We start from the raw sequence: 27,547 nt of genomic DNA, 5'->3' as shown, positions 1-27,547 counted from the left end.
GAGTCTGCAGCAGAGCGCTGCGGGGGTGGGGGAGGAGTCTGCAGCAGAGCGCTGCAGAGGTGGGAGGAGTCTGCAGCAAAGCGCTGTGGGTGGGAGGAGTCTGCCGCAAAGCGCTGTGGGTGGGAGGAGTCTGCAGCAGAGCGCTGCGGGGGTGGGGGAGGAGTCTGAAGCAGAGCGCTGCGGGTGGGAGGAGTCTGCAGCAGAGCGCTGCTGGGGTGGGGGAGGAGTCTGAAGCAGAGCGCTGCGGGTGGGAGGAGTCTGCAGCAAAGCGCTGTGGGTGGGAGGAGTCTGCAGCAGAGCGCTGCGGGGGTGGGGGAGGAGTCTGAAGCAGAGCGCTGCGGGTGGGAGGAGTCTGCAGCAGAGCGCTGCGGGGGTGGGGGAGGAGTCTGAAGCAGAGCGCTGCGGGGGTGGGGGAGGAGTCTGCAGCAGAGCGCTGCAGAGGTGGGGGAGGAGTCTGAAGCACAGCGCTGCGGGTGGGAGGAGTCTGCAGCAAAGTGCTGTGGGTGGGAGGAGTCTGCAGCAGAGCGCTGTGGGGGTGGGGGAGGAGTCTGCAGCAGAGCGCTGCGGGTGGGAGGAGTCTGCAGCAAGGCGCTGTGGGTGGGAGGAGTCTGCAGCAGAGCGCTGCGGAGGAGGGGGAGGAGTCTGCAGCAGAGCGCTGCGGGGGTGGGGGAGGAGTCTGAAGCAGAGCTCTGCGGAGTTGTGGGAGGAGTCTGCAGCAAGGCGCTGTGGGTGGGAGGAGTCTGCAGCAAGGCGCTGTAGGTGGGAGGAGTTGGAAGCAGAGCGCTGCGGGGGGTGGGGGAGGAGTCTGCAGCAGAGCGCTGCAATGCCAGTGGCGCTCGATTTGCAACTGAAAACATCACAAGAGTAAACTGAAAAGGAGCAAATAATCGGATCATTTCGCTTTTATGATTGTTAAAAAACCCCAAATCGTAATTGAGATTAAAATCGATTAACCGCCCAGCCCTAGTGTAAACTTTAGTGGTAGGCAGGTTGGCGCCTAAACACACAACTGAAGATAAAGACAGACATGGCGATTACCAACGAACTGCAGCTGTGAGAGTCACACCTATGAGGATCGTGACACCAAGAACGACTCTCACAGACTTTTTGGAGAAGAAAGTCATCACACACTTGAAGATGTTGAGGATTGATTGATGTCTCTCCCAGTTTTGCAGCATCTTAATGGTGAAGCATCCGCCTCTCTTTTCCACCACCATCTTCTCTATCGTATCGAGTAGCTTCGCCACCTGGATCCGGTTGTTCCCATGTTCATTCTGGTTGTGTTTCCAGTATTTATTATCAACAACAAGACACCGGCCGCCACACTTCTCCACCAGAGCTTGCAGCTGTTTGTTTTGTTTAACAAAAGCCTCAATTTCCATTTCTTCAGACAACTGGTTGCCATATGTGAAAACAACTGTGGAATATTTTAAAACCTCTTTTGAAAAATATTCTTGTATTTGTTTGACTACTTGTGACTCCTGCTCTGTGAATTTTTCCACTTTAAGCACAATGAGAAAAGCATGAGGCCCAGGAGCGACCTCTGAGATACTCTTCACTATCTCTCTCTTCAGCTCCTGCTCAGACATTTCTGGATAAAAGAAACCAGGCGTATCGACCAGAGTGAGGTGTTTCCCATTAACATATCCAGACTCTGCCTGACAAAAACTTGGTTCTGAGTTGGAAAAATGTCTGACTCTAAAAACATCCTTCCCAAATATGGTGTTTGCCAAGCTGCTCTTCCCAGATCCAGTTTTCCCCAACAGGACAATCCTCAGTGTGTTTGGCACTAAGAGAAGAAAGAGCAGAAAATATTTAAACAACAGTAAAACAATAAGATTCTGTCAGTATTTGTTATTTTTTGTCCTAAGATCTATTTTCAGTCAAACACACCAGTTAAGATAATTATATATTATTCTATAGTACTTTTGCATTTCATCCTTTAATTTCGTTCATTTGAAATTTTAGTAGTTTAACAACTGACATTTCTTAAGCCACTGTTTCTCTAGTGAGGGTACACGTACTCTGTGGTGAATATAAGAAAATAGAAAAATAATGGGGAAAAAAGTGTCTGTAAAATGTATAATAATCATGTACAAATTATAAAATACACTAACAAGCCCCCCCCAAAAACACAAGGTCCCACTCAAATATCTTGATTATTAAACGGTGCCTTTGTCTGATGACACAATTAACTGCTGGATAGATCAAATCTGAACATTGTTGAGCAAATTGGAGCTGGTAGAATCCACAGATGGGGGTGGAAATCTACAGCGTGTTGCTTTTGTTTGATATTCTGATAGCAGTGATTTGTGTTTCTTTAGTTAGGAATGAAAAAACAAAATCAGGCACAATGTTGTGTTTAACTTTATTTCAAACCAAAAGTGCTTTAATTGGGTTCCATGAAGATGGCTGACTGTTTCACAGGGTCCCAGTACTGCAAAAAGTTTAAGAAACACGATGGTCACATGATGGGAACACAACCAATGAGAATAAAACTTCGGTCTTTGACACAACATATGTTTCTAACCATGAATTTTTTACTCTTAACTATAACCACTATGTTGTGAGAGACATTCAAATATTTAGAAAAATCTCTCACCTGAAGGTGACCTTAATACCACCCACCACACTATCCTGCCTGCTACTGAGGCATTTTTTATCCAATGTAAGAGTGGTAGCTATTAACACAATTATTTTTTTAAATAGTTGTGTGAGGGGAGCAACATTGTTCCCTGACAGCAAGGACTGAATAAGTTTATCTTTAGAAATGACTAGAAAGCAGAACCATAACATTGCCATCACTTTATTAGTGTAAGTTATTGATATAACATAAAGTTAAATTTTTATTAAATGAAATTTGAAATCCTTCCTCCTCCCTGAGTCGCCACCTTATCATGGTGGCGGAGTTTGTGCATCCTGATGATTTTAGGCGCTATGTTGTCAGGGGCTTTATGCTCCTGGTAGGGTCACCCATGGCAAGCAGGTCTCTAGGAGAGGGACTAGACCAAGTGCAGCTAAAGGAAACCCTATTAAAACCCCATGGACCCAGGTTTCCCTTGCCCGGACGTGGGTTACTGGGGACACCCTCTGGAGCCAGGCCTGAAGGTGGGGCATGTAGGCGAGCGTTTGGTGGCCGGACCTTTGCCCATGGGGCCAGGGAGAGGAAAGTCTGGGTTCCCCTGCTTAGGCAGCTGCCCCACGACCCGGCTCCGGACTAAGTAGCAGAAAATGGATGGATGGATGGATGAAATCCTTAGAATTAATTCTCTTGTTTTTCTAACATAATGGTTTTACAATGCAATTTACAATAGTTTAAGTGGAATGCTGCTATTTATCCTCGAAGAAAATATGAAAAAATGATCATAAAAAGGTAACACCTTTATGAACTCAGCTAACACGTAACTGATCATGTACTGTGCTCACCATGAATGAACCACTTCATGAGTATGTAAGATGGCTGCCAGCTCTGCAGGCTGAAATAATCTAACAGCACGCTACTCCATTAACAAAATGATACCACAATGGTAAACGCATTAGACCGGGAAGGTCTTTTTATTCACCCAGAGAAAGGTTTAATTTAGACAGTTTCTTCTTAACCGCACCCTATAGAACAAATATGAAGGCTTCTTTTTCTACATACTTTGATCAGATAAGAGTACATTACTTTCTAAAGCTTGATGTGCAGCGTTAGCAGAAAAAATAAAAGAAGTATATGTAACTCACCGTCCATAATGAAGACAAAGCAATTCTTGGGAAGGTTGTTCGGATAATGACTGGTACTCTGTCCTCGGTGTGTTTCCTGTGCTGCAGTCTGGTTAGACTGCTTCACAGTTTAGTTTCACTTTGGTCTTGGCTGCACTCCAAGTACATTTCCACCAATAAACACAGGAAACAGACAGGGTGTGTTTAATGGCTGCTTGTTGCCATGGAGAGAGAAGGAAGCTCTGACAGATAATAAAATAAAAAAATAAAACCTGTCCCCAGACCAAAAAATAATGAAACCTGTCCCCAGACCAAAAAATAATAAAACCTGTCCCCAGACCAAAAAAAAAAAAAAAAAAAAACACCTGTCCCCAGACCAAAAAAAAAAAAAAAAAAAAAAACCTGTCCCCAGACCAATAAAATAATTAAAAACCTGTCCCCAGACCAAAAACAAACAATAAATAAAACCTGTCCCTAGACCAGTAAAATAATAAAACCTGTCCCCAGACCAAAAAAAAAAAAAAAAAAAAACCTGTCCCCAGACCAATAAAATAATTAAAAACCTGTCCCCAGACCAAAAAAATAAAAAATAAATAAAACCTGTCCCTAGACCAGTAAAATAATAAAACCTGTCCCGGACCAACAAAATAATTAAAAACTTGTCCCCAGACCAAAAAAAAATGAAACCTGTCCCCAGACCAAAAAAAAATAAAACCTGTCCCCAGACCAAAAAATAATGAAACCTGTCCCCAGACCAAAAAATAATAAAACCTGTCCCCAGACCAAAAAAAAAAAAAAAAAAAAAAACACCTGTCCCCAGACCAAAAAAAAAATAAATAAATAAAACCTGTCCCTAGACCAGTAAAATAATAAAACCTGTCCCGGACCAATAAAATAATTCAAAACCTGTCCCCAGACCAAAAAAAAAAAAAAAAAAAAAAAACCTGTCCCTAGACCAGTAAAATAATAAAACCTGTCCCGGACCAATGAAATAATTCAAAACCTGTCCCCAGACCAATAAAATAATTCAAAACCTGTCCCCAGACCAAAAAAAAATAAATAAATAAAACCTGTCCCTAGACCAGTAAAATAATAAAACCTGTCCCGGACCAATAAAATAATTCAAAACCTGTCCCCAGACCAAAAAAAAAAAAAAAAAAAAACCTGTCCCTAGACCAGTAAAATAATAAAACCTGTCCCCAGACCAAAAAATAATAAAACCTGTCCCCAGACCAAAAAATAATAAAACCTGTCCCTAGACCAGTAAAATAATAAAACCTGTCCCGGACCAATAAAATAATTCAAAACCTGTCCCTAGACCAAAAAAAAAAAAAAAAAAAAAACCTGTCCCTAGACCAGTAAAATAATAAAACCTGTCCCGGACCAATAAAATAATTCAAAACCTGTCCCCAGACCAAAAAAAAAAAAAAAAAAAACCTGTCCCTAGACCAGTAAAATAATAAAACCTGTCCCCAGACCAAAAAATAATAAAACCTGTCCCCAGACCAAAAAATAATAAAACCTGTCCCTAGACCAGTAAAATAATAAAACCTGTCCCGGACCAATAAAATAATTCAAAACCTGTCCCTAGACCAAAAAAAAAAAAAAAAAAAAAAACCTGTCCCTAGACCAGTAAAATAATAAAACCTGTCCCTAGACCAATAAAATAATTCAAAACCTGTCCCCAGACCAAAAAAAAAAAAAAAAAAAAACCTGTCCCTAGACCAGTAAAATAATAAAACCTGTCCCCAGACCAAAAAATAATAAAACCTGTCCCTAGACCAGTAAAATAATAAAACCTGTCCCGGACCAATAAAATAATTAAAAACTTGTCCCCAGACCAAAAAAAAATGAAACCTGTCCCCAGACCAAAAAAAAATAAAACCTGTCCCCAGACCAAAAAATAATGAAACCTGTCCCCAGACCAAAAAATAATAAAACCTGTCCCCAGACCAAAAAAAAAAAAAAAAAAAAAACACCTGTCCCCAGACCAAAAAAAAAAAAAAAAAAAAAAACCTGTCCCCAGACCAATAAAATAATTAAAAACCTGTCCCCAGACCAAAAAAAAATAAATAAATAAAACCTGTCCCTAGACCAGTAAAATAATAAAACCTGTCCCGGACCAATAAAATAATTCAAAACCTGTCCCCAGACCAAAAAAAAAAAATAAATAAAACCTGTCCCTAGACCAGTAAAATAATAAAACCTGTCCCTAGACCAATAAAATAATTCAAAACCTGTCCCCAGACCAAAAAAAAAAAAAAAAAAAAACCTGTCCCTAGACCAGTAAAATAATAAAACCTGTCCCCAGACCAAAAAATAATAAAACCTGTCCCTAGACCAGTAAAATAATAAAACCTGTCCCGGACCAATAAAATAATTAAAAACTTGTCCCCAGACCAAAAAAAAATGAAACCTGTCCCCAGACCAAAAAAAAATAAAACCTGTCCCCAGACCAAAAAATAATGAAACCTGTCCCCAGACCAAAAAATAATGAAACCTGTCCCCAGACCAAAAAAAAAAAAAAAAAAAAAAACACCTGTCCCCAGACCAAAAAAAAAAAAAAAAAAAAAAACCTGTCCCCAGACCAATAAAATAATTAAAAACCTGTCCCCAGACCAAAAAAAAATAAATAAATAAAACCTGTCCCTAGACCAGTAAAATAATAAAACCTGTCCCGGACCAATAAAATAATTCAAAACCTGTCCCCAGACCAAAAAAAAAAAATAAATAAAACCTGTCCCTAGACCAGTAAAATAATAAAACCTGTCCCGGACCAATAAAATAATTCAAAACCTGTCCCCAGACCAAAAAAAAAAAAAAAAAAAAAACCTGTCCCTAGACCAGTAAAATAATAAAACCTGTCCCGGACCAATAAAATAATTCAAAACCTGTCCCCAGACCAATAAAATAATTCAAAACCTGTCCCCAGACCAAAAAAAAAAAATAAATAAAACCTGTCCCTAGACCAGTAAAATAATAAAACCTGTCCCGGACCAATAAAATAATTCAAAACCTGTCCCCAGACCAATAAAATAATTCAAAACCTGTCCCCAGACCAAAAAAAAAAAATAAATAAAACCTGTCCCTAGACCAGTAAAATAATAAAACCTGTCCCGGACCAATAAAATAATTCAAAACCTGTCCCCAGACCAAAAAAAAAAAAAAAAAAAACCTGTCCCTAGACCAGTAAAATAATAAAACCTGTCCCCAGACCAAAAAATAATAAAACCTGTCCCCAGACCAAAAAATAATAAAACCTGTCCCTAGACCAGTAAAATAATAAAACCTGTCCCGGACCAATAAAATAATTAAAAACTTGTCCCCAGACCAAAAAAAATAAAAATAAAATAAACCTGTCCCTAGACCAGTAAAAAAATAAAACCTGTCCCTAGACCAGTAAAATAATGAAACCTGTCCCTAGACCAATAAAATAATTCAAAACCTGTCCCCAGACCAAAAAAAAAAAAAAAAAAAAAAACCTGTCCCTAGACCAGTAAAATAATAAAACCTGTCCCCAGACCAAAAAATAATAAAACCTGTGCCCAGACCAAAAAATAATAAAACCTGTCCCTAGACCAGTAAAATAATAAAACCTGTCCCGGACCAATAAAATAATTAAAAACTTGTCCCCAGACCAAAAAAAATAAAAATAAAATAAACCTGTCCCTAGACCAGTAAAAAAATAAAACCTGTCCCTAGACCAGTAAAATAATGAAACCTGTCCCTAGACCAATAAAATAATTAAAAACCTGTCCCCAGACTAAAAAAAAAAAAAAAAAAAACCTGTCCCTAGACCAGTAAAACAATAAAAACTGTCCCTAGACCAATAAAATAATAAAAACTGTCCCTAGACCAATAAAATAATAAAACCTGTCCTCAGACCAATAAAATAATAAAAACTGTCCCTAGACCAATAAAATAATAAAACCTGTCCCTAGACCAATAAAATAATAAAAACTGTCCCTAGACCAATAAAATAATAAAACCTGTCCCTAGACCAATAAAATGATAAAATCTGTCCCTGGACCAATAAAATAATTAAAAACCTGTCCCCAGACCAAAAAAAAAAAAAAAAAACCTGTCCCTAGACCAATAAAATAATAAAAACTGTCCCTAGACCAATAAAATAATAAAACCTGTCCTCAGACCAATAAAATAATAAAAACTGTCCCTAGACCAATAAAATATTAAAACCTGTCCCTAGACCAATAAAATAATAAAAACTGTCCCTAGACCAATAAAATAATAAAAACTGTCCCTAGACCAATAAAATAATAAAACCTGTCCCTAGACCAATAAAATAATAAAAACTGTCCCTAGACCAATAAAATAATAAAAACTGTCCCTAGACCAATAAAATAATAAAACCTGTCCCTAGACCAATAAAATAATAAAAACTGTCCCTAGACCAATAAAATAATAAAAACTGTCCCTAGACCAATAAAATAATAAAAACTGTCCCTAGACCAATAAAATAATAAAACCTGTCCCTAGACCAATAAAATAATAAAACCTGTCCCTAGACCAATAAAATAATAAAACCTGTCCCTAGACCAATAAAATAATAAAACCTGTCCCTAGACCAATAAAATAATAAAAACTGTCCCTAGACCAATAAAATAATAAAACCTGTCCCTAGACCAATAAAATAATAAAAACTGTCCCTAGACCAATAAAATAATAAAACCTGTCCCTAGACCAATAAAATAATAAAACCTGTCCCTAGACCAATAAAATAATAAAAACTGTCCCTAGACCAATAAAATAATAAAACCTGTCCCTAGACCAATAAAATAATAAAACCTGTCCCTAGACCAATAAAATAATAAAAACTGTCCCTAGACCAATAAAATAATAAAAACTGTCCCTAGACCAATAAAATAATAAAACCTGTCCCTAGACCAATAAAATAATAAAACCTGTCCCTAGACCAATAAAATAATAAAAACTGTCCCTAGACCAATAAAATAATAAAAACTGTCCCTAGACCAATAAAATAATAAAAACTGTCCCTAGACCAATAAAATAATAAAACCTGTCCCTAGACCAATAAAATAATAAAAACTGTCCCTAGACCAATAAAATAATAAAAACTGTCCCTAGACCAATAAAATAATAAAACCTGTCCCTAGACCAATAAAATAATAAAAACTGTCCCTAGACCAATAAAATAATAAAAACTGTCCCTAGACCAATAAAATAATAAAAACTGTCCCTAGACCAATAAAATAATAAAAACTGTCCCTAGACCAATAAAATAATAAAAACTGTCCCCGGCTGCTTGTCTCTTGCTGGAAAAAAGAATGTTCAGAGAATGCTGTTAAGTATTTTAAAAAGAATTTAATTAAAACTATTAAAGAAACATGTCTGGTTAAGTGAATTAAGTGGCTCCTATAACTGGGATCATTTTATCCAGATTACATTGGGCTAGTGGAAATTCTTTCTTCTGGGGGGTGTGGGGGTGCAAAGGGGGGTGTTCGCCCATGGCGTAAAACAAGCCAGGACTGCCACAGATGGTGATGATGAATGAATGGGATGAACAGAAGATGGTTTTATTTCATAGTCTCCTGATGAGTGGGCCTGATCAACCTGACACACATTGTTGAGCCTCCTCGGAGGAGAATCTGAAAAAGAAAAAGTAAAACACCTGAAAACACGAAGCAGATTGTTTTGTTTGTGTAAATCAGGATCTCAGTGTTTTCCTTCCTGCTTCAGCTCCAACCTCCTTCTTACCTCTGACTGTTTGTCTTTCATTTGGAGTCCATCTACCAGCCATTTCCTGCAACATAAAAAGGTAAAGGTGGATTATGGCTCAGAAGACATTACATTTTTACCACCTATGTGTTTGATATGTCATGTTGTGTACTGGAAAGTGACTAATCCCATTACGGCTTTCCCATCTTAAAATGTTGAACTTTCCCTTTACCACCCAGTAAAATAGCTCTCTGCGGTCCACTGCCTCATAATCAGTTAGATAAAAGTGACTAATTAGAAAATGTGTTACACAGGGCAAAAACATTTTTGCACACATTGTTGAAAACAGATGTTAAATACGGGCTTAAAGCTTGACTACCTAGAAATGACTTCCACCTCAGAGTGTCCAGCTCCCAAATAAGACATCATGTGTTATTATGTCATGCAGACCAAACAGGTCTGGATTTACTGCATGTATAAAGATATTGTGACCTCTAGTGGTCATAAAAGCAACTGCATGTATGCTGTAAAAACGTCAGTGCATCCCTCACACTCCAGTCCACTCAGTGTGAAGGATATATGTAACACCAAAATTGTCTAAACCTAATTAAATTAATTTTTGGCTGCAGGACGTGACAAAAGTTGTCACATGTACTGTGTTTACATGTAATCAGGACATCCAGGCAAATGGTGTCCACAAAGGTAAAATAGTTTTACGACCCCAAACAAACAGTTTTAATAACTTTCTAACGAGGAATGATAAGAATATTTTACAAAAGCGGTTTCAGAAGTGAAAAACCAGTTAACATATAAAATATATCACCTTTAAAAAATGAAAGTCCTCCTTGAGGACTCATTTTGAAGACTTACTGTGGAAAAAATCCTTTACCTGTGTTTTAAGCATATAACTGGGTGTGTTAAGTCACAACAAACCAAAACCTCAGAAAAATACAATGTTTGCATTTTGTTTTGGGCCCACCTGATCTGTAAACGTGACATTCAACGAGCTGCTCAGATCAACAAGCCAAAGTTACATCACTTTACAAAGTTATTCAGCCTCTTATAATGTTGGTAGCGTCTGTAAAGTATTGGCTATAAGCAACAGTACTTATGCTACCTCCTATTAAAAAATAACACAGGGAACAGGGAGTTTATTTAGCCAGTCTGAGAAGGAGGAATTACAATCCACTGGTGTTTTTAACTAACCAGAAGTTGATCATTCTGCTGTGTATGTTAAAACAATTTGGCCAGTTTAAGGTGACTCATAGCGGTTAAAAGAGGGCTTGGTAGCCCATCGGCTCCATTGTCCAACTGCAAGTGGGAGGAATATAAATATTTGAGAATGTCTGTTGTATCATGCCATAAAAATGTGCTCCAAGAGTACAGATATCAAAAGAGACCGAGTGGGGTTGTGGGTCACGTCACACCCTCTAAAACCATCCACTTGGAATAAAGGTGTGAATTAATTGGAAGAAAAATGAGTCACTATGTGTCTTTCCGACATATTTGGACCAAATTTACTTAGGAGGTGGTCAGAAAGCACCATTAAATGTTTTGTTTAAAAGCAACCCTTGAGAACGGGTCTCATACCACTTTCCTATTAGTAGTGCTTCGCCCTGCTGCTGGTAGGGGACGGTCTTTACAGGATGGTGTTACGGGTCATAATTAAGGGTATAAACAGATTAACTTGGTGGCTGTTTCACCTGATTCAGAGCTGCAACAATTATTAATGGAGAGAAACAGAATGAGTACATAGCATGATTATTACTCATTAGTCACACTAGTTTTCTCTCAGTTGTCTTTGTCCTCTCTGAGGTCTCTAAAATTATATACAGAATATTTATTTGTTTTGTCTGACAATATTCGTTCTCAAAACTCTGTTTCTTCCTGCACTGATAAAAACCTTCTACACATTCTCAGAGTGGCTGTGGTTACCAATCTTTTCTGAAAACCCCCACTGGTGCAGCAGGAAGTTACGAATGCAATACTTCCTAAAAACATACAATGTAGTAATACCACAGGACTAACCAATTTGCTGCAATAAAAGAAAACTCCAAGACTACATAGTGTGTCACTTATTATTCTTAGCTGGTTAAAAACACACACACTCGTCCCTGCTAAACATCACCATCAAGAAAAACCACATCCTTCTGCACAAGTTACCTCTTTATTGAACATAAAAAAGAGTAATATAACTTGACAGCCAGAGAAGCAGTCTATTGGCCAAGTAATAAAACATAAAACTGGGTCAACTCAATCACCTGCGTCAAGAAAAGAAGTGATGGGGGTCTCAGAGTCTGCCTCAATCCAAAGGACCTGAATAGAAATATTAAGAGCGAGCACTACCGCGTCCCAAAAAGAGAGGATATAACATGTGAAATGGCTGGTGTGAGAGATTGTCAGCAAACTGGATGCTTCTCAGGGGTTCTGGCAACTGAAGCAGCAGATACTGCACCTTCAAACACCATTCAGGAGATCCTGTTTCCTCAGACTGCCATTTGGCATAATATCTGCTCCAGAGATCTTCTACAGGGTGATGGAGTCTATGGTGGACTGTCTACAAATAACAGGAGTATACAGTGATGAAATAGAGGTTTGGGGTTCTACTCTTGAGGGACGTGTGAGAGACTGGAGAAGCTCTTGTAAAGAAAAGAAAATTCCAGTTTTATGTTACTGAAATCACCTTCTTAGGAAACAAGCTAACAAGAGATGGGGTAGAACCAGATCTGGCAAAAGTTCAAGCCATTTTGGACATGCCTGCCCCAACAGACAAGAAAGGAGTTCTCACTGATCTCCACTGATGGGTCAAAAGATGGTCTGAGCCGTAGTGCTCCAGGCTAAATGAGAGGAATGGCAGCCGGTAGCCTATGCCTCCAGAACCATGACAGTGACTGAACATGTTACGCACAAATAGAAAAAGAGGTTTTGGGAATGGTTTTTGGGTGTGAGAAGTTCCATGGTCACATTTATGGCTTGCCAGTTTTTACAGCTGAAGCTGACAACAAATCACTGATCTCAGTCATAACAAAGAACCTCAATAACATGACGCCTAGAATTTAACAAATGGTGATGAAGCTACAGCACTATGACTTTGAGTTTGTCTACACACAAGGAAAGTATATTGTGCTCACAGATGCACGCTCCAGGGCACCGGCAACCTTTACACGCAAGCAAGATAGCGCCGCCGCTGATGACGTTAAAGCACATGTCAGCATAGTGGCAGCTTCACTTCCAGCATCTGACGTCATGTTGCAACAAATTGCACAGGAAATTGCCAAAGATCCTTCACTGCAGAAAGTGGTGGACTATCTCCAGACTGGGTAGCCAGAAGGAAAATGCCCAGAGTTCTTCCCTGTGCAAGCTGAACTAAGTATGGCTAAAGGTCTCATGTGGAGACAAAACAGGATTTCCATCCCTCTAAACATGCACCAGGACGTGCTTAAGAGAATCCATGAGGGACTCTTTGAAATAGAAAAATGTAAATGAGCAGCCAGAGGTGTGTTTGCCACACATGGGATCCCTCAATGTTTAGTCAGTGACAATGGTCCCTAGTCCTTCTGCACAAGTTCCCTCTTTATTTAATATAGAAAGAAAGAGTAATATACAGTCCATTACACCTCCTTTCCTTATGGGAAATGCTTCATTCATCACAGTGATTATCCAAATGGTTAATTTAGAAGCGCTTTGAGCTTTTGTTTGAGTATAATTTAGCAGACAGACCAAATCAGTGTCCAGCTTATAGGAAGATGTGCTCCAAGTGCAAAGGACACAATCATTTTGCAAAAATGTGTTTCTCCAAGGACAAAAAGAAAGGACATCAAGTTTACTCAGGGGAGAACTCTAATGCAGCAGATGCGAGTGAAGACCAGAGTGAACCAGTTTTCATTAAGATGGGTCCACATGAGGACAACCGCACTCAGTACATGAAAATCAAAGACAAGCGCTAGACTGTGAGTACAGTTCAAAGTAACAAAAGGGTTGCTCCATTGTTGGTTAAAGGAACTGTGTTACACTTCTAGATCGATACCGGTGCTAAAGCTAACCTGAGCAGTGCGCTGATACCAGAGCACTGACAGAATAGCCAGAAGTCAAGAATGCAACCATACCACCGAAGGCATGGTCGGACGATGGAAACGACAGGTGAATACACACTCAATGTCACTGTTAAAGGAAGAAAGCGCAACCTGTTCTTTGTCATTGTGTCTGATGGACATAAAGCTTCTGAAGAACTTGAAAAGCTGAAAAGAATCTATGAGATAAATAGTGAAAATGTGACATGGGATACACCTGGTAATAAACCAAACTGCATGCTGAATGCAAATGTTGGTGATGTTATCACTAACTATCCTTCAGTCTTCAAAGGACAAGGGACACTGTCTTTCACATAAAAAATCCAGTTAAGAAGTGATGCTGTACCTGTGGTGCATGCTCCGCAAAGGGTACCAGGACCACTTCCAGTAGAGTTTAAAAAAGAGCTGAATGGGATGACAAGGCTGGGTGTCATTGAACACACCCACAGACTGGGTCAACTCAATCACCTGCGTCAAGAAAAGAAGTGATGGGGGTCTCAGAGTCTGCCTCAATCCAAAGGACCTGAATAGAAATATTTAGAGAGAGCACTACCACATCCCAAAAAGAGAGGATATAACATGTGAAATGGCTGGTGTGAGAGATTGTCAGCAAACTGGATGCTTCTCAGGGGTTCTGGCAACTGGCACACTACCTCCAGCCCACTACATCTACAAGCAAATGGAAATGCAGAAAAGGAGTTCAGATTGTGTAAAGGCTGCTGATAAACTGACAACAAGTCTGATCCATATCCAGCCTTACTGAGCTACAGGGCTGCACCTTTGTGGTGTGGAGCATCTCCAGACGAGCTGCTAATGAATTGTAGACTTCACACTACAATGCCGTTTAGGGAGTGGAGGCAACATCACCCATAAGAAAAAGACTGAACTAAAACTCAAGCAAAAGATGAACTATCATGGAACAGCCAGGCATCTATGTTGTCTTGGTGAAAAGGATGCGGTAAGGATAGAGGATCTAAATTCCTGGAAGAGGAAGGCTGACGTCTTTGAGGAAGTGAGTCAGAGGTCATTCACTGTAAAGACATCTGAGGAGGAACAGGTGAAGTCTTTTCAAGACTCAGGAGACTTTGCAGGAACAGGATCCAGAGATGGAGCCTAGAAAACAGACCTTGGACACTCCAGACTCACCCCAAGCTCAGAATGCTCCAACATTACAAGAAATGCAAGTCTTGAGAAGATCACGCAGACAAAGAAAGCAACCAAAGAGACTCACAGAACAAGGATAAAAGCAAAATTTGCTAAAGATTTTATTGGGTTAACTTTAAATGTTGTAAAGACTATTTCAATGGTTACAACAGCTGACATTCAGAAAGTCATGTTCAGGTCATCTAGGAAAGAGGGTGTAATTATAGGTGGTTGTTTGCATGTTAGACCAACATGTTTGAAATTAGGCGGTGATGGTGAAGGTGGTGACAATAAACGCAGCTCGCAATGCTTGATGGAAAGAGATATCAATTTGTTTTCTTTGTGTAAGTAAGAAACAGTAAAAAAATCTACTTAGTGTTTTGAAGCAGCAATGTTTTACATATGAATCCTTATTGGTGAAGACACATCAGGACGGCTGTTGCTGTAATAATAATCAGAACAGGCTGATTCTCACCTGAACTGGCGGGTTTCCTGTTGGTACATCATTACAAATGTTCACAGGTTCAGCTCTGGCAGGCACTGCACAGATAAATGCTAAAGGTGAAAACTGGTGCTGTAAAACATTACCACTGTAGCTCATAAACAGTCATTTTAATCTGATTTAGCGAATTCAAACCAAGCTTAACTGTCATTACATGTTGATGAAAACATTACAAGCTCATGGAGAGCATTACAATGGAGTCAAAAGCTGCAAAAAAAACCAAAACAAACAAAAAAAACAAAAACAAAAAAAAAACAACCAAAATTTACACCCTTATAGTTGATTAAGATAAGTACATAGCTTAGCTTAGTTTAGCTTAGCATAACTTAGCTTGCATAGAGGACATCTACTAACCTGACTCCAGTTTTTTCAGCACGTGATAGACAGCATCAGCTATTACATGTTTGTGCATCTCAAACAGTCCTTCTGTCTGTCTTGTGCACTCTGAACAGACCATAAAGACAAGAAAGTTTGATTATCAAGGAAAAATCATAATCTGCAGTGGCATCTGGTTATTCCCATGATATACTCAGCAAGTGAAATCGAGTAAAATAGTGATGTACTAGATGAAAAGGAATTTCATGTTGTACAAATTTGTATAGCAAAAAGATTCACTGACACTTTATTTTTTAGGCTAACTAGTGAGACAGTTATAGCCAAGTCCTTCATTAAGTCACCTGACAAGTAGCCTTTAAATCTGCAGCTTATAACTGCTGATATGTCCATATTTTGGACCAGATTACTAATCAGCAGCATACATGTGTTTATAGAGGTATTTTTCTCTAATTCTATCTTGATGGTTTTTATTATAAATGAGGAACTTTTCCAACCTAGGGCAGTGGGCCTCTGGCTGGATTTTGCCTCCCAGCATTCCTGCATGAGGTCCATTAGTCTTGTCAACCCTGGCCAACCTGCAGCCTGACACCTGATCTCATTCAGCGATGGACGGTCTCCCAGCGGGATGCGAAACCGCACTATGCTGGGCAATGCATCTGCAGCAGAAGAAGGAGGTAGAGAAATGCTGTTACAGATGTGTTAGCATGAAGGAGAAGTTTACTGTATGTTTGGCCAAAATATATCAATATCTAAAGCTGCTGCTTTGACGCTATAATGTGAGTGTTTTAACAACACTACACAAAACAGAGGTGACTGTCCCATATAGGCAGGGAAGAAAGACCCCGTAAAATGTGTTTTTCTTTGTTTTTTCTTTTTTTTGTTTGTCTTGTTTGTTTTTTGTTTTTAGCAAAAACATATCTCAGCACTTTTTACATGTATCACCAACAAACAGTCTAGGTGGATGCTCCATTTTTAAGGAGGCTTTAAATCAATACACAAACCATGAGACATCCCAAGGATGAGACTTGTCAACTTATCATGTTGAGAATGAACTGTAGGTCTAAGGAGGTCTGCTCTGTCTATGTCTTTGTAATTTTTAATTGTATCATAACTTAATTTAAGGAAGTGCTATGGAGCTTTGGTAGATTTTCTCAATGAGGAGCCCCCTAACGACTGCTAATTCTTCATCCATCTTGCATCCTACCTGTACTCTGAACTCTTGTCATCCAGTAAAAGTCAGTCTGATGTTGTCTTATTTCTTGCTTTTTCCCTTTCTCTCTTTCTTTTCCTCTCTTCCTCTGATAATATACTCTTGCATTTCTTTGCTAAATCAACTATGATGCTTGTTCAAAACAACCAGTGTGTTGATATTCTGTTGCTGCATTATGACGTGGTGCGTAAAGCAAAACTCAGCTGTAGGTTGGGAAGTAAAATTGTCTCAGCCTCTGGATGCTGCTGGGCGATGATGGCTTCAGGAATGTACATGATAAATGTCACTGTGCCATCAAAACGAGTCAGAAGCACAGAGTTTAAAGCTTGGAAAGTTACGTAGTGCTACTTTAAGTTGCATTAGAAATATTTTCTTAGTAGATCCAAAGCTATTTTTTTCCTTTAAGTTTGCACTAAGAACAAAAAGCAAGAGAAAAATGTTTCTTTGCATTTATTCTTTTTAACTGGACAAAAATAATGAGAATCAATGTTTTTTTTTTAACAAATTGTTGAGATGACAATAACGATAGTGAAATGGTTTAAATTTGAAAGAATAATGGAATAACAAACACTTAACTTTTGGCATTACATAGCCAGACCAAATGGTAGGGATGGCTCAGGCAAGTTTATTTCCACAAATGATCAATAAAACACACTGTAGTCACACAACTATCTGCTTTACCAGTTGATAGTTAAAGGGTAAAGTTAACGCTACAGTTTTCATCAGCTGTTGTGCACAAGTTGCTTTCAGGTTTTCTAGACCTCAGCTTTATTCTTTTGAGGCGCTACAACTTTTTGGGTTGTTGGTTTCTGTAAGTAAGCTCCGGTAAGTCCATTTTACTACCATGCACACAGAGTTACTAAAAACTAAATACCTGATGTATTTCAGCTCAGAGTGAAGAAAACAACTTGTAAATCCAGTCAACATGTTAACATAATAATGACTTACCAGCATATGGTTGCTTCCCTGTGACAACAGACCACAGCAGAACACCAAAGCTGAAAGAGAGACGAAGGAGTTCAACAAAGTTAATAACTTTTCATCAAACTAACATCAATACAACCAGTGATGGTAAATGTGAAGACAGCAGGGTGGTGGTATGGTGCATTTTAACAGAAGAAGAAGTCACATGAGTACCTGGAGGTTCAATCTGTTACAGTAAATATTTTTTCTTGTTGATGCTCTTGTCACCTGTTACCATCACACATTTACTTGTGGTTTTACTTCCTACCAAACCTGTGTTCAGAAACTTTGCCACAGTAAGTAGCCGTCCTGATACACCATCATGATGAATACAACAATGCTCAATTACACTGAAGTTGCTCATTGTTACTACAACATGAGTGACAGCTTTACTAGAGCAAATCCAAACTAAAACAAGTTTCTGTCGCTCATTCTTTTATAAAATTCCGTAACTGGCCCATGTGTTCATTTACCTGTAGATATCAGAGGCCGGTGTAGGACGATATGATACGTCAAAAGCCTCTGGTGGCATATAGCTGATAGTTCCCCCCTCATCTTCACTGCTTTTCCTGGAAGCCCGTGTGCAGCTGTGATAAAACTTGGCGAGGCCAAAATCTGTAAGCTAGAGAAAAGAGAGGGTGGATAGGGTAGTTCATATGAAGAGGGAGGAGGAGGAAAATGTTCTCAAGGTGGTATAAGAGAGTATGCGTGGTGAGATGGGTTGTGATGAAGACAGAGATAGAATATATTTTTATTAATTACTCACTAGCAGACACAATATTCCAACTTGACTTATTTGTAGCTTTCGGGTTCTAATGATTTTGTGATTTCTGCCGAGCTTTTAATTTCAGGACAAGTTTAAAAATCATTACTGGAGAAGCAAATCATAACCACTCATAGATGAATCACTAAACATGTAATGATTAATTTTTTCTTAATAAGGCAAATCTTTCGTTGTATCAGTCCTCTTATTTAAAGAATGCTTAGTCATACTGCAGCTAGATAGTCGGACATTTGACGAAAACAGTTGACTGACAGGGCCATTCCCAAGATCTGGAAACCAGCTCTGCTTCCCTATTCTCTACTTTCAGTGCTGACTAAAGTATTTGACTAAGCATCTTATACAAAGGACCAACTGAAACAGTTTTACAATGAAGGATAATGTGATGTCATTAGACACTGAAAAACACTTTGCAACTTTATATATTTTGAAATATAAAACTTCTGTTACAAAGAATTAGCAGTAAAATAGCTGAGATTTTATTAGCTCAGTATGTCATTGCAGAAAACTTTATATTAGCCTCTTACAGTAACAAGGTGTTCCGCAAAGATCTATTTTAGCCCCCCATTTATTTACTAATTTTATTGAAGAGTTAAGACTGGGACTAAATCCAGCCAGCATACATTTATATGCAGATGACACAATAATTTATACCGTACCACTTTCTTTTAATCAAGCTCTTACAAGCTTCTTTTAATTCACTGAAGCTGTGATTTCTGAAATAAAAAATTCGTCCAGTTGTCAGAAAACACTAGATATATGACTTTTATGTATGTCCACAATGATGCAGCTAACTCCTTTATTTTGAGGGTGGACGGTATTTGTATGGAAATAGGTACTTCTTATAAATGCTGATTAAATAATATCATTAATTAGGTATTATCCAGACATTTGGCTTGATATGATAACATTTGATTTGCTGCAGCCCTTGATGACCTGCCATGGTGTCACCGTTGCACCAGACTCTGCTACGCCCACACCTGCTCCAGTCAATCACCGCCGCTCTCCCTCTCCAGAATACTAATGGAACACATCTGCAAGTAATCCCAGTTCCAGGATATATAAGCGCCAGCCCTCCTGACAGTCTTCGTCGGACCTCGTTCATGCAACCTGAACTTTTCCTCTTCCCCGTCCCGGTCCCGACTGACCCAGCTGATTCCTTGGACTCTGAACCAGCTTTTGAACTCGTAAGATCCTTTCGGAACAAGATCACCTTGTGAGCAATAAACCTGTCAGTTCAGTACTGTCTCCGTGAGGTCCTTCATAACACATGGTGGAATGAAAACCTGACAGAAATGATGATGTTTGGGCATTCAGATGATGTGAAAAACTGTAGCTTCTACTCTAGACCCTTTGGGGTTTATTCATCTTGCCAAAATATTGGACCTGATTTTTGACAGCACATTTAAATTTGTTAAACAAAGACCTACAACTGTTGGCCAAAGTAAAGCCATATTATCTTATACCAACTTATACAATCTGTATGTTCCTATGTAGGACTTAGGAACAAATTTGTCTGTAAGAATGGTTGGTGAATGAGGCCCAATGTTTTTACCTTTGCATCATGGAGAACTTCATGTAAATGAGTGAAGCACGGAACCTCACCTTGGCATTCAGAGAGGGGTCCAGAAGGACATTGCTGGGCTTCAGGTCCAGATGCAGGACAGTGGGAGAGCAGGTGTGGAGGAAGTTTATACCCAGAGCCACCTGGTGAGTCAGTCTGACAGACAGCGGCCAGGGTAGTGGACTTAGTAACGTATTCTGTCAGGAGAGGAAGGATTGTTACACGTCTAAATTGATAATACACTCCTTTTTTATTCCTTTTTTGTTCAGTCTCTTCTTCATTTGCATTGTATGCTACAGTGGAGAAAGTGTAGTTTGCTGTAGTGCAACATAAACTTTAGTTTATTTTACCAGTCACTAAGACTGATCTATTTAATCCCACTTATTCTCATAACCATTAAGTGAGAAGTCTTCTAACCCAAACTAGTCTTTCCTTACCATGCTTGACATTTTAACCCAATTAGTTCCATAAATTAAGAAAAACATTAGGAGGTATCAACCCATTTAGCTTCATTACCTTGTGATGAATTTATAAAACTTCATGGTAATCCATGAACAAAGGGTTGTTGAGATGTTTTGCTCTGGAAGTGAAGTTGACTGCATACCTGCAGGGAAGCCAGTGATCCTCTCTCCATGAACTCCATGACCAGCCCAAGCTGTACCGAGGAGCTGAGAAAAGGCGGTCGACCCTTAAACATCCCATGGACATGAATAACGTAGGGGTTGCTTCCTTGACGCATCATGTCAAGTTCACGCAGCAATGAGGAGCTGGTCCTGTGTGTGTTGGTTTGTCCGGTCAGTAAGTTATCTCATTACCTGGTAAACAGGCATTCTTTGCAACCACTTACCCATCATCATAATGAAGCAGTTTAATGGCCACATCGCAGCCCCAAAGACGATGCCTGGCTTTGTAGATCTGTCCAAAACCACCGGAGCCAATCACATTCCAGCCCTCCAGAGCGGAGTCTTCAACCTCCCCTGAACTGCTGCAAAGCGCCATAATTCACTAGAAGAAGCAAAGACATTATTTTACCTCTATTAGCTCATCATAGATGTTTGGTTTGAACATTCGTGTTAGGGTTTGGTAATGACAGGCTCCGAAACGCTTTGCTTTTTTCACCTGTTGTACGAATGTCTTTTGGTGCTGGGCAGGTGCAGCTGGTTTCACCTCGTTTAAGACACAAATGACTTTCTAATATTTCCACCCAAAGAGTCATTATCAGGCTCCTTGTAAGTTAATGACCAGAAGGCCTCTGCAGGTTTAAGAAGTGTCCAAATAGAAAGGAGAGGTGCTTTTATAAAAGTGCTTTTTTCTATGAATATTTTATATTAAAGGGGTCATCATGTGGCTCTGTTTACTTAAACTAAGTCCTAAACTGGAGTCTTTTTGACTCAAACTCTATCAGCATTTAAAGAGGGATCAAGCTTAATGATGCAACTTCTTGTTTTTTCCACTATTTTTGGTACCAGTATTTGTTTTTTGTCTTTTGTGTTATATGTGTGCTTGATAATCATCTGTTGATGTGGATAGTAAAAGCACAGCAAGGTGAGAAATGGAAAAATCTAACTAATTTTAAAGTCATTTATTTGAATTAAATATGTGACCACTAATACATATCAGGCATATTATGCGGACAGATGCATGCATGCAGTATTTACCAAAGACTTCAATCAACCATAAATCCATCAGAGCCTGAGCTATGAAAAGATGTCATAAATAAAAACGACAGATCAATAAATCCAGATTTGATCAGCATGTCTTATCTCCAGCCACATAGAATATACTCTGCTTAATCCATTAAATATCCATGTACTTTTAGTAATATTTTCTTTCACCACACTAAATACAAGTAGGGAGGCGTTCAGTTTCACATAAATAACAGGAAATCTATAAAAATCTCATGTTCTCGCATTATAACACAAACAAAGTGGGTCTCTGACGAGCTCCGAAAAATAGTTGATGATGTTCATGAAATGGAAAGAAATGATGAATATAAACACATTCAGTCTGTAGTTCAACATACTGAACAACAACAACCCAGTTACTCAAACAGATGTCCAACTGAATCCCACGTTCCCATTGGTTGACTGTTGGCAGGGCTCCTCCCACTGCGTTCCTTCAGGTTGATAATATGGTGTCAAAGTAGATTAGCTTAGGCCGACCTGGGTACATCCAGGCATGTCTTCACCATTATTACCAAGCTGAGTCCTACTGCATTTCTTAAGAAATGAATTTTTATGCATTAGCATCTACTCTCACCGGCCACTTTATTAGGCTCACTTGCTAGTACCGGGTTGGACTTTCTTTTGCCTTCAGAACTGCCTTCATTCTTGGTGTCATAGATTTAACCAGGTGGTGGAAACCTTCCTCAGAGGTTTTCTCCATATCATCATGACAGCATCACACAGTTGCTGCAGGTTTGTCGGCTGCATCCATGATGAGAATCTCCCGTTCCACCACATCCCAAAGCTGCTCTACTGGACTGAGATCTGGTGGCTGTGGAGGCCGTTGGAGTCCAGTGAACTCATCGTCATGTTCTAGAAAGCAGGTGGAGATGATCTGAGCTTTGTGACATGGTGCATTATCCTGCTGGAAGTAGCATCAGAAGATGCTCCACTGTGGTCATAAAGGGATGGACATGGTCAGCAACAATACTCAGGTAGGCTGTGCTGGTTAAATTATACTCAATTACAAAGAGACCCAAAGTGTGTCAAACACACACACACACACACACACCATGACACCAGCAGCAGCCTGAAGCGTTTATAAATGGCCGCATGGATCCAGGCTTTCATGTTGTTTCCAGTAAATTCTGACCCTACCGTCTGAACGTTGCAGCTGACATCAAGACACATCAGACCAGCAGCGTCTCCATCTTCTGTTGTCCAGTTTGGTTGAGTCTGTGTGAACTGTAGCCTCAGTTTTCTGTTCTTAGCTGGCAGCATGGGCGGAGCTAGAGGGGAGGCCGGGGTAGCACTGCACCCCCCTGAAATCTTATTGGACCCCCCAAGTGCCACCCCAGATGATTGACATATCACGGCACCGCACGTCTCCGCTCCACCGAACGGAGCCGGTTGAAATCAGCGACGCCTATTGACTGTTAAGTCCCTCCTGGACAGTAGCTGACGCTATGTATCACAAAGAGTTGTAATCCACCTTTATTAGGAGAAGAAGAAGAATCGCCACGGAAAAAGAGGAAGATTTGAACTAGAGTCTAGGACGGTTATCGTTCCTGTGCCTTGAGCTATATTTGAAAGGAAGAAGGAGAATAACCTTCTTGGACAGTGAAATCCTCATTCTAAAGTAAGTTTCACGGTGGTATCCTAATGTTTAAGTCTTTTGTGTTCAGATAGGGGATAGTTTTGCTATAAAGCTAACGCTAAAGTTACATCTCATGGAGTGGCGTCTACAGATGACCAGTGTAAGCTTCCACCAGACGCTCCACATTAACATCTACATTTAATTCGGGTTGCTGTTTATATTTATGTGTTTCTCCAATATTTAAAAGGAAAGAGAGTAGCAGGCAATCAGCCAGCTAGTGTTTCATGCTCTGTTGGCTTAAATGAAATGTAACGTGAAGATGGTAGCTAGCCTGTCAACTATCTACAGTGGTATATTTGCCATGACATGTTTTAGGCTTGAAGTGGATTTAATAACATTGTCTGATTCTAAGTGATGCCAGGAGTAACAAGACTGGCTCATTTTTTTCATAGGGTCAGTTAAGAATGAAAAGACAGGGGGACAGGATATATGACTTCTTTTTAAAGAGAAGCAAGTCATGCAAAGATAAGGCAGACAGACAGACAGAACTCAGCTCTAGCATCAGCAGTCCTGGCAGCTCCCGTCCTGGGACTAGTCAGGAGAAAGGATGTGGAGCACAACACAGCCCATCATCAGCAGGTCAGAACATCGACAAAAGCGGTCACATGCTCAGTTCAGTAATTAAGTTTAGTTTGAGCTATTTTGTAATGTTGGTTATTGATGTGTGTTGTTTTTTTTTAATGGTGGTTGCATTTTTATTTTGATTACACTAATATTTTATGCAATGCAGTTCTATCGAAGGAGGACACGGAGACCTCTGATTCTGAGTGCTTCCTGTGTGCTTAGTATGTACATTTTAACATTTATTTACATCCAATTGAGATTGATTGGTCGAGAAACAAATTCATTGGCATAATCTGTGGACCCCCTGAAATAGCATTGGCCACCCTCTGGCCACCCCAAGGATAAAAGTCTAGCTCCGCCACTGGCTGGCAGGACTTGTACCCAGTGTGGTCTTCTGCTGCTGCAGCTCAACTGCTTCAAGGTTCAACATGGTTTCCATTCAGAGATGCTGTTCTTTATACTTGGGATCCAACAAGTGGACTTCCTGTTGCCTTTTTATCATCTCCCACCAGTCTGCCCATTCTCCTCTGACCTCTGACCTCAACAAGACATTCTGGTCCAGACAACCGCGGCTCGCTGGCTATTTTCTCTTTTCAGGACATTCTCTGGAAACCCTGGAGATGGTTGTGTGTGAAAATCTCAGTAGATCAGCAGGTTCTGAAAGACTCAGACCAACACCCATGCCACGTTCCAAGTCCCTTAAATCCCCTTTCTTCTTCATTCTGATGCTTGATTTGAGCTTCAGCAGGTCTTCTTGACCATGTCTACATGACTAAATGCACCGAGTTGCTGCCGTGTGATTGGCTGATTAAATATTTGTGTTAACAAGTAATGGAAGAAAAGATCAATGTACCTAATAAAGTGGACGGCGAGTGTACGTTTACATAAAATCAACTCAGTGTAGCATAACCACAGATCATGTTACTATAGTTTAATTTCTATATGATTATACCATAAACATGTTTTACTTCCCCCTCCAGTAAGTGTAATTAGGTGTGATGGTGATAACCACGACGTTTGATCAAACTTATCACACGGGCTTGTATTTACTTACTCAGGTTTTTCTTTAGGTCAAATTCATTTGTTGTCCATTTTAAAGTGTTCACAAACCTTCAAGCTTCACTGTAATTAATATATAAATGTGATCTGAGAAAAGGCCTTTTCACCGTTTGGTTTAGTTAAAACAGTTTCTCAGCTCAACTTAATTGAAAAGTGGTTCTTGTTTGTTCTGTTTTCATGAAGTACATAAATGTGACGTCAAATTATTACAGTGAGTTTATCTAAGCGTAGGACAAACAGTTTTTCTGTGTTAACTGTGTCATTTAAGAAGGTTCTTGTAGAATGTTTCTTCTCTATTTCTCTACTTCTCCCTCTCTTTATCAAACAGTTTTACTGCAGCAGCTCACGCACCTACACAGATTACAGGAAACCACATTCCTGTTGTTACAGTCTAAAGCACGTAGTGGAAAGTCCACTCTCTCCACTAAATAATAGAAGCACCTGTAAAACGATTTTACTGGTGTTAAATTAAACTTTTCACTGGTTGTGTTGGACTAGATTAGATGTGTACACTTAAAGAAATGTAACATTAAAATAAGAAAACTTTAAAATGTGGTCATTTCAAGGAAATTTCACGTCCACAGGCTCTAACACAGTCACACTTGTGAGCGTATAGAAGCGGTTTTAAAAAAGTCAAAAACACCGGGAAACACTTACCCTTTGGGATTTGCTCTGCTCCTTCATAACTTAACTGTAGCACGACGGAGTGTAAAAGTCCCTGTGCTCATTCAGTGACTTCTGCTCACAGCTGACACGTCAAAAGAGAAGTGAAACCAAGCAGAAAGATCCCATGACTGGCCGTTTCATTTACCACGATTCCTCATCCAAAGGCTGTTAATGCACACATGTTCATTTCTTTCTAATGAGTCTGTGTAGGGTTTTAACTTGTTTCCCTCAGAGGAATTTAAAAATGGTAGTAAGAAAACTTCTCAGAGATCATTTATACCACTTAATCCCTAATATTTCCAAATCTCAAGGTCCCATCTTGTGAGAAGATGAGCCCTAAGAATTTTACCTTTTTATTTCTGAAAACATGCTAAATAGATCATTGGAAGTACAGAAGGGTTCTATGTCATTTAGCCAGCAGGGGGCGCTACAATCAGTTATATGCAATAAGGTTTGAACAAAAGCACAAACTGATGAAGAGGGCCCCACATTTTTATACACACTGAACTATTTTTGCTGCATTAAGAGTGTTTTCGTCAAGATAAACAATCTGGCACACGATGCAAAACTGAAACCTTCCCTGAAAACCTTTAACAAGGTTGTTTTTAGTCATGCAGAGATGTTCACAAGTCCTTTTTTCCAAGTCCAAGTCAAGTTGCATGTCTCTGTTAGATGTAATAAGTAATCCACCATACAATGCTTTGTAGACTGCATTATGATTTCTAGGGAATTTAAAATTCATACTTAACCTTTATCTATGAGAATTTAGTGACAGCACTGGTCTTTATCTTAAATAGAAAATGCTCTCACTCTTCTCTGGACAATTTCTTTACTAAATACAGAAACCCTGTAGATGAACATGGATAATAATTGGATTAGTAAATACGTTTTTAGCATAACTTTTCCACAAGTTTTTAATGTGAACCAAACACCATCTGGGCCAACAGAGAAATTTAAAATACTAATACTACAATTACCAGCATTTTCCTCTGAGTGTAGAGAGGAAGCTCAGTCTGCTGCACTTTAGTTCAGGGTCACCAGCAACACACCTGGGCCTGTTCCAGAAAGCAGGTTATGTTAAAACTGTTGACCAGGAGTTGAGGGAAACTCTGGGTTTACCTTTCCAGAAAGCAACGGAAGTCTTATCCCGAATCTATTACCATGGTAACCGACTCCATGAAGTAAGCCTCCTTGCTTGCAGGTTCACCATAAAGAAACACTTTCTACCTCCCACCTGAAGCAGCTGTACCAATGCGGACGTAGAGATTTAGAAGATGAATTAATACACAATGATTTATGTAGGGAGAAGATTTTTCAGACCTCAAACAAATGTTCTATAATTTCCTTATCAACATCTCATCAAACGGTGCTGTCTGGCTTTCACACGGGCTCTCCTGACTTCCATATCCAACAAGACATGCCGCAAACACAAGGTGACGCCACAATTTATACTGGTAGTTTGCGTCTTTTTAAAAATGTCTCTTGTGGGACCTTAATTTACAATGTTCGCAACCAAGAACATTTTAGAAAGAAGCCAGTATGTTGATCATCAGGAAAGTCCTCACCTGTTGAAATCATAATTCCATAAATGTGTGATGAGTTTCCTTTTAGAGCCAGAGTTAGTTGAACCTCCTTCCTGGAACAGGCCCTGATCAAAATGATCCCAAGCCTCTAATGACCCATTAATAATTTGACTCGTGCCTGCAGCAGGTAAAGTCAGTGGCTCAACAGGTCCAGTCGGTAATCCCTGAACAAATGCATCAGAAAAATCTCATATTTTTTAAAGGGCTTGAAATAACCCAGAGATGAGTACAGAAAAATATTAAATTTAAACTTTTTAACATGGAATAACAAGGAAACTCCACTAAGCTGCAGGCTTAATAAATATTTCTCATTCTAAAATCTGCAGCTGTACTTTTCTAATAAACAAACCCAGCGACACCTTGCTGTTTACAGTGGCTCTGAT

At 39.4% G+C, this 27,547-nt stretch overlaps 2 protein-coding genes across 3 annotated transcripts; both read right to left on the bottom strand.

The window, feature by feature from the left end:
- Nucleotides 1–1,015: 1,015 nt before the first annotated feature.
- On the bottom strand, nt 1,016–3,982 carry LOC121639660 (GTPase IMAP family member 7-like). The gene is made up of 2 exons (XM_041985038.1): nt 3,727–3,982; nt 1,016–1,789 (listed from the first exon to the last, which is right to left on the bottom strand). Exons 1-2 carry the CDS (start codon nt 3,731–3,733, stop codon nt 1,035–1,037), a joined length of 762 nt encoding a protein of 253 aa, XP_041840972.1. The 5' UTR covers nt 3,734–3,982; the 3' UTR covers nt 1,016–1,034.
- A 5,076-nt stretch (nt 3,983–9,058) lies between these two features.
- On the bottom strand, nt 9,059–25,687 carry LOC121639659 (receptor-interacting serine/threonine-protein kinase 3-like). 2 transcript variants are annotated; one of them, XM_041985037.1, is made up of 11 exons: nt 21,091–21,465; nt 20,819–20,976; nt 20,576–20,744; nt 20,013–20,168; nt 18,100–18,248; nt 17,612–17,661; nt 15,948–16,109; nt 15,472–15,561; nt 15,091–15,155; nt 9,442–9,487; nt 9,059–9,332 (listed from the first exon to the last, which is right to left on the bottom strand). In XM_041985037.1, exons 2-11 carry the CDS (start codon nt 20,968–20,970, stop codon nt 9,136–9,138), a joined length of 1,236 nt encoding a protein of 411 aa, XP_041840971.1. In that variant the 5' UTR covers nt 20,971–20,976; nt 21,091–21,465; the 3' UTR covers nt 9,059–9,135. The 2 variants fall into 2 exon arrangements, with proteins under 2 accessions (XP_041840971.1, XP_041840970.1); XM_041985036.1 differs by lacking the exon at nt 21,091–21,465 and adding an exon at nt 25,573–25,687 and having other exon boundaries at nt 9,060–9,332.
- Nucleotides 25,688–27,547: the final 1,860 nt, after the last annotated feature.

Source organism: Melanotaenia boesemani, chromosome 5, assembly GCF_017639745.1.
Source record: "Melanotaenia boesemani isolate fMelBoe1 chromosome 5, fMelBoe1.pri, whole genome shotgun sequence".
NCBI lineage: Eukaryota > Metazoa > Chordata > Actinopteri > Atheriniformes > Melanotaeniidae > Melanotaenia > Melanotaenia boesemani.
Note: the sequence above shows the minus strand (reverse complement) of the source record. Positions and strands in the feature narration are given on the sequence as shown.